The following is a 13,477-nucleotide window of genomic DNA, read 5'->3' as shown; positions in this document are numbered from 1 at the left end:
CCTGCAAGTTTGTGACTTTCTGCTATTTCACCAAGGGGACATAGTGTTCCTGAAAGAGGAAACTTTGCTACTGATCCATTAGAGATTGAAAGAGGAAACTTTGCTACTGATCCATTAGAGATTGAAAGAGGAAACTTTGCTACTGATCCATTAGAGATTGATATAATTCAGAGGGAGTACATTCCAGGATCTGCATTTTTGTGTACATAAAGAAGTATGTCCTCAAGTTGTACTACCAAGTCAAGTTGGGCATCCCCTCATCCCCATTCAAGTTGTTTTCCCTTGATAAAACAACAAAAACAAGCTAATGGACTGATTACAGACTCTGTGTGGAAGTTGGAAAATGCATGTTGCCTGGCTGTGCAGAAATAGGGGGACCCAAAATCCAGCAGCCCCCTAAGGGGTAGCATTTCACAACATAAACTGTTTTATGATTAAATAACTGTAGTCCTGCATGAGATAGATGTCTACATTTTTCTAGCCACCATTTTTCTTCATCAGTAGTCCTTTAGAGTTCATATCTGGTCGAAATAATATGATGAAACATTTTGGCAGGAAAATACAAACTAAAAGAGCCCAGCTAGAAGATAAAATGGCAAAGATCTCTGTGGCTACAATATATTTCCCCCGTGAGCTGAGAGAGGCTGGGATGTAGGATATCCAAACACTGCGGAAATCCAACATGCTAAATGTAGTATACTTTGCCTCATTGAAGTTGTCAGTTAATTTTCTAGACAAGAACACAACAATAAAACTGATGGTGGCTAGGAGACCAAGGTATCCTAACATAAACCAGAATGTTGTAGGAGAACCTTCATTGCAGCTCAAAATAATCACCTATTACTGAGTGTTAGAGTCAAACTATGGAAAAGGAGGTGAAGAGGAAAGCCAAGTCACACAAATGGATACTTGGATTAGTAAACAAAGGTCAATGAGTGAGTAGGATACTCTTACACCAGTAAACTTTCTTAACTGACTTCCTGGCTTGGTGGCTTTGAAGGCAATGATGACTGTAATAGTTTTGGCTAGAACACAAGAGATACACAATGAAAAGACCAAACCAAATGTAACCTGGCGGAGAAGGCACTTATCTAGATGCGGGTATCCAATAAACGCCAATGAGCAAAGGAAGCAAAGGCACAAAGATATGAGTAGAAAACAGCTTAAAGACCAGTTGTTGGCTCGCACAATTGGTGTGGTCCTATAATGGATAAACAATCCCAAAATTCCAAGTGGGACAACAGAGGAGAATATGGCAATGGTAGCAAAGTTACTGCCAAGCGCTTCACTGTAGGAGAGGAACTCAATGGTCTTTGGCAATCATGCGACTTGTTGGAGATTCGGCCACATATCCCAGGGGCAATGGAGGCAATTCACAGCATCTAGAAAAGAATGCGGGGGGCGTGGCTTGGTGTCCGAGGAAGATGGACGCTAGTTGCTGAGCTCTCACTCCCAGAGGTCCTGCTTTTCAACAATCGGATACCTCTTATACGACAAAAATGGGGAGCACGCCGCAAAATCCGTCAGGGATGTCCTCCCGCTCTTCCAGGAGCCAAGACAACCATGGAAATCAACAAATACCGGAGATTTTCCGAGCGCGGCCTAGAGGACAGGAGACAGACGCTCAGGCCGCTCCGCACGAGGTGTCCCCTCATAGAAGGGGATCTAACAGATCCAGGAGCAGAAGCCCACAAGCTGCATCGCTAGACCCGCCGCCGTCACAGGCACTTAGTCTAGCAGACTTAAAGGCAATGACAGCGGACATCAAAGGGGCACTATCGGCGGCAGTTTCTGAACTGCGTGCGGATTTTCAGACCATGGTCCTGAGAGTGGAGGAGGTAGAGGAGACGCAAGCCCGCCATGATGTCACCCTTTGCAGAGTTCAGCAAGTATCCAAATCTCATGCGATCCACCTCCGCGATATGAATCGTCACTTGGAGGATCTTGACAACCGAGGACGGAGACATAACATATGGGTGAGAGGCCTACCTGAGTCTATTGAACCGTCCCAACTGTCCCGCTCTGTTACGGCCATATTTAATGGCCTGCTAGAGAGACCCCCTGACGCACCCACAGGGCCCTGAGACCCAGGGGTAGAGAGACCGATCCCCCCAGGGATGTTATTTGTTGCCTCACTGACTTTCTTTTAAAAGAAGAGATTATGAGAAAGGCCAGGAATGGGGAACTGCTTCATTACCAAGGCGCTGAAATAAAGATCTTCCAGGATTTATCAGCCATCACCTTACAGAGAAGAAGGGAGTTAAGACCTATTCTGGATGCGCTGCGGGCCCATGCCATCCCATACAGATGGAAGTTTCCTCTGTGTCTCTCTGTCACATATAACGGCCATACCGTCAATCTCAGGGTACCAGAGGACTTGGAACATTTTTGAAGCACGCTTAATCTACCACCTGTAGAAGTACCTGATTGGTACAGTGATTTTCGTTTGCCAACGTTACGGAGAGTAGATTCCATGGACGGAATATCAGAGGCTGGAAATTACAATATTGGCAGACGCAGGAGGGCTCACCCCCCTCCATCTTCTCCAAAAGCTCGAGGCAATTATAGAAATCACAGCCCCACTGCCTCACCGGATCACAGAAAACCAAGAAGATCTTAACTTCTTTCACTTTTAGGTTACTTGTGTGCCCTTACCCGGTTTATTGCTCATAGTTTTGGTTACTTATTGCTACCCTGTTCCGGCTCAGGAGCGGCTCTGCAAATAGAACCTCCTCCTTCTTCCCCTTCCCTTCTGGAACTAACACTGGCTATACGAATGACTGTACCCCAAGGTCTGCTTAATCCACTCCTCGGTAGAGACATGGCACTGCAGCTGAAACATGCTTTGGCTATTAACTTTCTGCCTCAACGTTATGACAGCTCACTGCTCTGATACGCAGGACACCTCCAGCTCAGAAACGGATAGTTTTCTCCATCTATGTACTTGCAAGTTATCGCTACCCTCTCATGTGGAAAAGCTATCCCCAAGATGTCACCACCCAACATCTTCTTGTAACCCCTGAGAGGAAGACATTTGATGGAACCTCGATTGCTGCTTAGGCAGCGCGGTATTGGTATTTGCACTAGCTTTATGCCAAATTGCTTTGTTGCTTACCTACTCTGCTAGCTTGTTCGTTTACACCAGACTTCTAGGTTGTTAGCATATAGATGTTGGCCCCTCCCAGTGTTACTACCTCTTATGGTCAAGTTTATTACAACGGGAATAGGGAAGGGGGAAGACTCACAATACCCATCTGCTCATTCATATACCTGAGGGTTTATACCCTGTAGATTAAGTATACCCATTATCCTCGCTACCATTCCTACTTGACTCCAAAGTCACGCTTTGCTTATTCCTGTACCTGTTTCCTGTTTATATAGTAGTCCTTTTAATATTACATTGATGTTCCAAGAGCTCTGTGATTTTTGTACTTACTGCATAACAGTAATAATCTTCTGTGTTGATTTATGGTGACCATCAGCTTGACTAACATACTGAATACGCAGTAGGAGTAACGTTCTGTTACAATTTTGTCTCCGGGTCACGATTATCCATATCACTAAGGCTCCTTTGATTCCTCTTATATTTTGTTAAGCTTTTATAATTTGATGGGTGATAACTATTCACTATAGTTCAATGTTATTATCTAGGTCCTATACTTACACATATATAATAATCAATCCTTTACCTGCCATTACCATTCAAACATGAATCCCCAATTAGGTCCAGCTCGCTCCCCATGCACTACCATTTTCAAATCTGGCTATTCTAATATCCTCCCCATAGAACATGACCACCCCTTCTAGTTGGTATCCTCCACTCCTCCTTCTATGACCTCAAGGAAACACGAGATAGCATTCATCTTGTTTCGGTCACCGATCATTCTCCACATCGGAAATCTCTGAGAGATTATCCTGACCTATACTGGTTTTGTTTTACGTCGGGAAAACCTTAATATACTTCCCGACCCCAGTGAGATTCCCTACCTACACGTCATTAATCGATCTACATATTGTTGCCATACTTACTCATCCATATATCTGACTATACTTTGACCTTGCTCTCTCATCCCTATACCTTCTCCCCATTGTATCCCTCCTCCTCCTTATTTAGAGCTCCGCCACTCGCCGTCTACACCTCTGCAATACTGCACATTTCTTTCCCAATATGCACTCTAGAGTACATACTAAGATGCCAAATCCTAGTTCACTAAAGATAGTTTCTCTGAACGCTAAAGGGTTAAATACACCCGAAAAAAGGTCTCGCCTCTTAGCGCATATGAAATCTTTGAAAGCTGATGTCGTCTTTGTTCAAGAGACCCACTTTAGCTCTCAAGCGACACCCAAATTATCCAACTACCACTATCCACACGGCTATCACTCGACTACTCCAAACTCCAAGACAAAAGGTGTTTCCATTTTGGTTGCCAAGCATACTCCTTTTCAATTAACAGACTCCGCTATCGATGATAATGGCAGATATGTTTTCATCAAGGGCATTTTGCACAACAAGCCCATCACACTAGCTAACATCTATAGCCCTAACACGACACAGGTCCCCTTCTTTAGATCAATCACAAACCATTTAGCGGCCTTTCAATCTGGTATACTGGTCTTGGGTGGCGATTTTAATCTCCCCCTAGACCCTCTTATGGACACATCAACAGGTACCTCTCATCTTCCCTATAGAGCCCTTAAACAGATCAAACTATCTTTTCAACAACTTTTACTTCACGACACTTGGAGAACCCTACACCCGGCCGAGAAGGATTACACATTCTATTCCAATCCCCACGACCGGTACTCCAGAATCGACTATTTACTGATGACTCAGTCTGACCTTCCGTATCTTCAGCTTGCTACGATAGAGCCTATGATCCTATCAGATCACCATCCCATCTCAATAACACTGACGATGCCTGCATTTCAAGACCGTACGCATACGTGGAAACTAGACCCTACCATACTGACGGATAATGAACTGACATCACAAATACAACAATGTCTACAGGATTACTTCACAAACAATAACACGCCAGACACCTCCTTTATTACCCAATGGGCCGCACATAAAAGTGTGATAAGGGGGAAATTAATATCTATCACAGCCAAATTGAACAGGGATCGTAAACAACGATTATCGGGTTTATATGCGAAACTCAAGGTTCTCGAAGCGACTCACAAACGCACGCTAGCCTCCCATACTCTACACGATCTTCAACTCGTTCGTACCTCCATTCGAGAGGAACTAGGAAAATCCGTTCAAAAGAAATACATACTTGCCCAACGACAATTCTACGAATTTGGCAATAAGAGCGGCCACCTTTTAGCCCAGGCTCTGAAGGCTAAACAATCTAAAAACACTGTTCACGCCCTACATACCCCCACCGGTAAAAAACTCACATCCAACAAAGACATAGCCAAGGAGTTTGAATGTTTTTATTATAACTTGTATAACATCAACCAATCTGATCCGTCCCTTTCAACTAATCCTCTTAGGAAACGTAAAATAATAGAATTCTTAGAAAAATTCTGTCCCAAAATCAATAACCCAGACATAGTGTCAGATCTGGATAATCCTATCTCTCAGCTAGAATGGACAAATGCCCTTAAACAAACTAAGAGCGGCAAAAGCCCTGGCCCAGATGGCCTACCCGCAGTCTACTATAAGACCTTCTCAGAGGTTCTTCAAGAGCCCTTCAGAAGAGCCTTCAATTTCATATCTGACACTATGCCTCTTCATCAAGACATGCTTGAGGCCCACATAGTAGTGATACCAAAAGGTGACAAAGACCCGACCAAGACTGAAAACTATAGACCTATTTCCCTCCTTAACGTTGACTTGAAACTATTCTCAAAAATTATTGCTAACAGACTTCTCCCACTCATTCTCAGACTGGTCTCTTCTGACCAAGTAGGCTTTGTCCCTGGCCGAGAGGCAAGGGACAATACGCTTAAAGCAATCAATATCCATCACCTGATCACATCTACTGGACAGAAAGGCTTCTTCCTTTCACTTGACGTGGAGAAGACATTTGATAGGGTGGCATGGGATTACATGCAATGTGTTCTCCAGACCATTGGCTTAGGACCTCAATTGCTTAGATTCGTGGACTCATTATATATGCACCCAAGAGCGAGGATTAGAGTAAACAACACCCTATCGAGTGCCTTCTCCATACGCAACGGGACCCGACAAGGCTGCCCTCTATCCCCAATACTATACATCCTAACTCTGGAACCTTTCTTAAATAGTTTACGAGAGAACCCAGACATCAATGGTGTCCAATCCACTTTGAAAGAATATAAAATTGCCGCGTATGCGGATGATATTTTAATGTTCCTCACTAACCCTCACATAACGATCCCCTCCCTATTAAAAGAATTCCGCTTATTCAATACCCTTTCCAACCTCAAAATCAACTTCGGGAAACCTTACGCCCTCAACATCTCTTTACCATCTGCAGAGGTAGAACAATATAAACTTAATTTCCCCTTCCAATGGACTGATGAGGCCATCAAATACTTGGGCGTCCAAATTACAAAAAACTTAGATGATCTATATGCAAAAAATTATATACCTATCCTACATAAGATCATACTAGACCTAAAAAAGTGGAATAAACCAATCTTCTCCTGGTTTGGTAGAGCATCCATTTTAAAAATGAATATTTTGCCACGCATCCTATATCTTTTACAAGCCATGCCAATAAAACTCCCTTTAGCCTTCTTTAAATCTTACAAGCAGACTTGCACCAACTTTCTTTGGAATATGCGCAGACCCAGAATCAGTTTCTTCCAACTTTCTCTTCCTAAAGGCAAAGGGGGTATAGGCCTTCCAGACATCAGTAATTATTACAAAGCTACTCATTTAACCAGGATAATAGACTGGAACATTCACTCGCCTTTTAAAGATTGGGTGGCCCTAGAAGCTTCCTTCATGGTTTCTCCATTGCGATCCCTGCCCTGGATACGACACTCTAATCTGATGCCCACGGTTAAATCTCACCCACTTGTTGCTCCTACTATACAGTGCTTCCATACTTCATGCATACAAAATAGCATATCTTCCATCTCAGGACCCTTGACTCCACTGAAACTGAATCCAAATTTTCCACCAGGCATGCACAAGTCCTTTCTCGTTAAACATTGGTCACAGGAACCATTGTTGGTTAAATCCCTTTACAAACATGGACGAATGCTCACAGTTGACCAACTGGCTCTAGCTATGCGATCACCACCTATACCTATGTGGACCTAACAACAAATTCAACATTTTCTAAAACACTCTGCACAACACTCAGATTATTCTAGGCCACTGACCCCCTTTGAGAAACTCTGCTCCTCCACAACGCCCATAACCCATCTCATTTCCTTAACACACTCTCTTCTATTTCAAGGACACAACCCCACGAACTCTTTAGCCTGTAAGGCTTGGGAAAAAGATCTAGAAACATCCTTCTCCTGTGAAGAATGGGAAAATATACTGCTTAACATCCATAAAGGCACGCTAAATGTCTCCACACAGGAAAACGGGTACAAAATTCAATGTCGATGGTACCGAACTCCAGTTTTACTTCACACCTGGAACCCTCAGACCCCAGATACTTGTTGGAGATGCCAAAGCCACCGCGGCACTCTTCTACACCTGTGGTGGTCCTGCCCAGTCATACAACCCTTTTGGCAGAAAATACATGAACTAATCAACAAGATATCAAGCTTGGACATTCCCTTTACTCTGGCCCAATACCTTTTACATCATAATATTTCCCTGAAATCCTCTTATCGAAAATCACTAACACTCCATCTCATCAATGCAGCCAAGCAGTGCATTCCGCTCCATTGGAAGTCTTCTAATGCTTCCTCCATTAAAGAATGGTTACACAGAGTTGACAAAATTGCAAATATGGAAAAATTAATACATATCAACAAAGACGCGCTGACTAAATTTGGTTCGAAATGGACTCCTTGGCAACTATTCATAACCTCTGATACCTTTCACGACATAACAAGATGATAACCATAATTCCACAATTTGTCTGTCAATATTGTCTGGACACATCACTTTTATGTATATCTCTAAGACATATATAAAAAAAAAAAGTAGTTCACCTATCAGCATTTGACACTTTTGACCCCCCGCAAAGATTTATAGATGACTATCTCACGTGAGCTAGATTCTGTTATCGACGAGTGGCGGAGTATCTATCCATGTCCCCGTCCCATTCCCTATCCCAATCCCTAAATTTCTATGTGACCCCTCTCCCATCTATACCCTTCACATAGCTATGTTTTACATGGAATTTATCCACTTCAATAAAACAAGATATCAATATCAATATGCATACTAATAGAGCTCATACTTTGGCTTTAGATAGAACTATAAACTGTTTTTAATTGTACTCTTCTTTACTTACGCTGAGTTCCATCGTGCCGATTATATGCTATATTTGAAATGTTTGTTAATTGAGAAATAACAAGTTAATTGTCCACCTCTTTTTTATGAGAAGTGTACGTAATGAGGTTGTAATTCTCTGTACCTTGTTATACTGAAAATAAAAATTTTCGAGAAAAAAAAAAGAAAAGAATGCTTGTGTCAGTATTGTAAAAAATTCAGCGTGTGTATAGAAACTTAAACATAATATTTAAAAGCACCTGTTTCATTGGAGATTTGTCCCTGAGGTACACACTGGAAACAGCAGACAGGCTTTCCAGGAATAGTCACCTTCATAAATTCTGGAGAACAGCTAGAACTGCACTTTGATTGTGGAACCTTCGTGAAAATAAATAGAATATGTAGAAAATGTACAAAAAAAATCAAATGTCACTTCCATACAATGTAGTAACAGCTCTGAAAAAAAAATAGTTAATAAGCATATCCCTATCCCATATTCCCGCCTAAATCTCATAATCTGCTTATGTAATTGACTCCCTGCTTTTCACAGAAGTCTACCCTAATTTGATACAAAAAAATTTCAGGCATCCCCTGCAATAAGAATTTTATTTGGTGAGCCACTCTAAAAGTATCATCCACTTCTAGAGGGATGCAGACACCGCAGGTTTTCCCATTACAACACAGATATTGCTCAGGTTGTTACAGTAAAACCTTAGATTGCGAGCATAATTTGTTTCGGAAACATGCTTGTAATCCAAAGCACTTGTATATCAAAGCAAATTTCCCCATAAGAACTAATGGAAACTCAGATGATTCATTCCACAACCATTCATTCATAGGTCTTTCCGTTTATAGTCCACATAAAAAGATTATAGCAATGTGATAGGTTATATAACCATAAAATGTCCATCCATAAATGGAAGCCTCCACAAGGGGATTTGAAGCAAAATCCAGCAGGAGCTCCAGAGCATAAAAGAGAAGAGAGGCACCTTTTAATGCCCCATACACACGATCGGACATTGCGACAACAAAATCCATATTTTTTTTCTGACGGATGTTGGCTCAAACTTGTCTTGCATACACACGGTCACACTAAGTTGGGCGGAAATTCCAAACTTCAAGAACGCGGTGACGTACAACATGCATGATAAGCTGAGAAAAATGAAGTTCAATAGCCAGTGCTGCTCTTCTGCTTGATTCCGAGCATGCGTGCCACTTTGTTTGTCTGAATTGTGTACACAAGATTGGAATTTACACAAACAGATTTTGTTGTCGGAAAATTTGAGAACCAGATCTCAAATTTTATGCAACATAAATTCCGATGGAAAATGTCCGATGGAGCCTACACACGGTTGGAATTTCCGACAAAAGGCTCCCATTGAACATTTTCCGTCGGAAAATCTGACCGTGTGTACGGGGCATAAGTGTAACAATATGGTTACATTTAATGAAGCTAGAACATTTAGCAACTCACATGATTGATTAAAACAGGCAAATGGAAGTATGCAGGTATCTGGGGTAAAGCTGTCCACAAAGACTGTCCGCCGCACCGCTGGCTTTCACCGCTCTCAGTCTGCAATCATGATCGGGAAGACTACCCTGAAAGCGAGTCTTGAAGCGCTCGTGGAGCACAGTGCGAAAGGTATGATATTGATGGCAGTGCAGAGGATGGTCTATGTGCACAGCTTTACCCTGGATGCCTACATACTTAGATGTGCCTGTTTTAAACATCAACTATGTGAGTTGCTAAATCTTATACCTTCATTAAATGTAACCAAACTGCTACACTTAGAGGTGCCTCTCTGCTCTTTTATACTCAGTTGTGGCATGACGCTGCTTGTATATCAAGACATCGCTTGTATATCAAGTCATAATTTATTACCAAACCAAGTTACTCTCAAACCAAGGTTTTACTATATAATGAATTCAGACTTTCCCATTCAGAAATCAGTAAGAGAAAGAACATGGTGAAACAAACAACAATTCCTTCAGGAACAGAGAAAGTTATGAATCTACAAAATACCAAAAAACTGTTCTATGAATAAATAACTGTAGTCCCGCACAAGATAGATGTCTACATTTTTTTTTCAGCCATAGTTTTTCTTCATCAGTAGTCCTTTAGAGTTCATATCTGGTCGAAACAATATGATGAAACATTTTGGCAGGAAAATACAAACCACAAGAGCCCAGCTAGAAGATAACATTGCAAAGATCTCTGTGGCCACAGTATACTTTCCTCGTGAGCTGAGAGAGGCTGGAATGTAGGAAATCCAAACACTGAGGAAAGCCAACATACTAAATGTAATATACTTTGCCTCATTGAAGCTGTCAGGTAATCTTCGAGCCAAGAACGCAACAATAAAACTGATGGTGGCTAGTAGACCAAGGTATCCTAACATGAACCAGAATGCTGTAGGAGAACCTTCATTGCAACTCAAAATAATCACCTCTGTCTGAGTGTTAAAGTCATACTCTGTAAAAGGAGGTGAAGAAGTAAGCCAAGTCACACAGATAGATACTTGGATTAGTAAACAAAGGACAATGAGTGTGTAGGATACTCGTACACCAGTAAACTTTCTTAACTGACTTCCTGGCTTGGTGGCTTTGAAGGCAATGACAACTGTAATAGTTTTGGCTAGAACACAAGAGATACACAATGAAAAGACCAAACCAAATGTAACCTGGCGGAGAAGGCACTTATCTAGTTGTGGGTATCCAATAAACGCCAATGAGCAAAGGAAGCAGAGACATAAAGATATGAGTAGAAGACAGCTTAAAGACCAGTTGTTAGCTCGCACTATTGGTGTGGTCCTATAACGGATGAACAATCCCAAAATTCCAAGTGGGACAACCGAGGAGAATATGGCAATGGTAGCCAAGTTCATGCCAAGTGCTTCACTGTAGGAGAGGAACTCAATGGGCCTTGGCAAACATGCATCTTGATGGAGATTGGGCCACATATCCCAGGGGCAAGGGTGGCAATTGACAGCATCTAGAGAAGAAAGCTAGTGTCAGTATTGTAAAAAGCACAGTTTGTGTGTAGAAACCTAACATTATCAAACATAATCTTATAAAGCACCTGTTTCATTGGAGGTTTGTCCCTGAGGACATGGTACACACTGGAAACAGCAGACGGGCTTTCCAGGAATGGTCACCTTCATAAATCCTGGAGAACAGCTAGAACTGCACTTTGATGGTGGAACCTTAATGAAAATAAATAGAATATGCATAAAGGAATCAAAAAACAAATCCTAAAAAATGCAGCAGAATCTGAATGCTAATATGTGGGTAAACCCTGCCATGCAACATGATTAAAGTGGTTCTAAAGGCTGAACACTCAGGTTAAGCGGTCATTTTAGTAAGAAAGGATGACCAATGAACAATGTAGAGTTGAGACTGGTGGCTAATGTTCCAAGATGAAGGCCAGTGCATTAAGTATAGCCATCTAGTTGGGATCCAGCTTTGTTGGCATCATTCACAGTGTAGTCTGTTGACTGTAGTTGACTGCATCTGCATAAGTGTGAGCTGACTTGCTCCCATGCCCCGCATTATTAGAGATTAGGGATGAGCTTCGTGTTCGAGTCGAACGTACGTTCGACTCGAACATTGGCCGTTCGGCCGTTCGGCGAATTCCGAACGTTTTGGCCGTTCGCGTCAAAATTCGAGTGACGCGCGCGCGGACCACAATGCACTGCGTTGGCGCAGTGCATTGCTGCCCGATGATTGGCCAAGCATGCACTGTGACCCCGCATGCTTGGCCAATCGCAGCGCCGGCAGCGAGGAGAGCCATGATTGGCCACAGGCATCCTGCCACAGGGCCACAGGGCCACAGGGTCGTTCGCAAGTTCTGGTGCGAACCGAACCGGGGGGTGTTCGGCTCATCCCTTTTAGAGATCCTCCTATCTTTTATATAGGCAATGACTATATCCATCACACCACTACAGGAAGGTCTTGTCTAAAAGAGTGCCTCACACCCACTTACATAATTCCCTAATGTACACTATCTTTGGACACAACCACCTAGTGTCAGATTAGCTAACTGCACCTGCTTAAAGGCATGCTATCTTTCTCTTTGTTCAGAAAATGTCCTTTTACTACCTGTCCCAAAGACCTCACAGGAAGGGTCACTTACAATAATGCTGAGACTCTAAAGGCCCATACACACAATCAGACTTTTTGACAACAAACATGCAAATTAGCTGTTTTGGAGCAACATCCGACTGTGTGTACGCTCCATCGGACAAACTTTTTTGGTTTTCATCTGACTTTTGTTGGCTGTGCGAACGGACAAACTTTCTGGCAACAAAAGTCCGATGGAGCAAAGTCTGACCATGTGTATGCAAAAGCATCGGACTTTTGTACAAGGTACACACAGGCATGCTCAGAACCAATGCAAAAGATCAGACAACAATACAGAAGTTGACCAAAGGTGGCGGTAAAGAGCAGAAAAAACACGTGGTTTGGTGAAAGTTGGCTGAAAAAGTCCTGCTGTGTGTATGCAATACAAGTTCAGGGCCGACGCCCTTTGTACAAAAATCCAAGGGAAAGTTTGTACAAAGTCCTATTGTGTGTATGAGGCTTTAGAAATACTGGGTGGTCATTTGAATGTCGTATCGGTAGTAGGTAGGTATAGGTAGAAGGAATAGTGCTGGAAATGTGCTTGTGTTGTGCGTCTACAGCAACATTTTAGTGTACCAGGACATTCAAGACCCCATCCAATTATCCCTATCTGAATGTATTGAGAGGTCAAGGTCACAGCTAGTGCCATCACATACTGCTAATTGTGCCAACAGTGTTCACTGCTGGCAGAACATAGACACACTGATTAATGTGACACTACAATAATTAAAAGCATGTCAGTTTTTGGCACAGAGGGTTCCATGGGTGTGCACTTTTCTGTTTCCTGTACGTGGAATAAGAATGAGCCCCCAGGGCTGACACCCAGTGTCCCTGCAACTGAGGAGAGCAAAGACGTTTGGAGCGATGGGTGTTGTTTTGGCTCATACTATAGAATACATTAGGTTATATCTCTAATAGAACACAGACAGTAATAAAAAATTGGTAGATGTTCTACTTCTAAAA

At 42.4% G+C, this 13,477-nt stretch overlaps 1 protein-coding gene and 1 pseudogene across 1 annotated transcript; both read right to left on the bottom strand.

Annotated features, from left to right (window-relative positions):
• Window positions 1-477: 477 nt before the first annotated feature.
• On the bottom strand, window positions 478-3,742 carry LOC143962346 (vomeronasal type-2 receptor 26-like; annotated as a pseudogene).
• Window positions 3,743-10,196: 6,454 nt separating this feature from the next.
• On the bottom strand, window positions 10,197-11,378 carry LOC143961383 (vomeronasal type-2 receptor 26-like). Its single transcript, XM_077470649.1, has one exon. It carries the CDS (start codon window positions 11,353-11,355, stop codon window positions 10,483-10,485), a length of 873 nt encoding a protein of 290 aa, XP_077326775.1. The 5' UTR covers window positions 11,356-11,378; the 3' UTR covers window positions 10,197-10,482.
• Between the last annotated feature and the right edge of the window lie 2,099 nt (window positions 11,379-13,477).

This window comes from Lithobates pipiens, unplaced genomic scaffold (assembly GCF_037356315.1).
Source record: "Lithobates pipiens isolate NorthernLeopardFrog02 unplaced genomic scaffold, aLitPip1_a1.2 Scaffold_8, whole genome shotgun sequence".
Taxonomy (NCBI): Eukaryota; Metazoa; Chordata; class Amphibia; order Anura; family Ranidae; genus Lithobates; species Lithobates pipiens.
Note: the sequence above shows the minus strand (reverse complement) of the source record. Positions and strands in the feature narration are given on the sequence as shown.

Excerpts from the sequence above, each read along its gene's own strand:
- LOC143961383 (XM_077470649.1), bottom strand. The coding sequence starts at position 11,355 with ATGTGGCCCAATCTCCATCAAGATGCATGTTTGCCAAGGCCCATTGAG.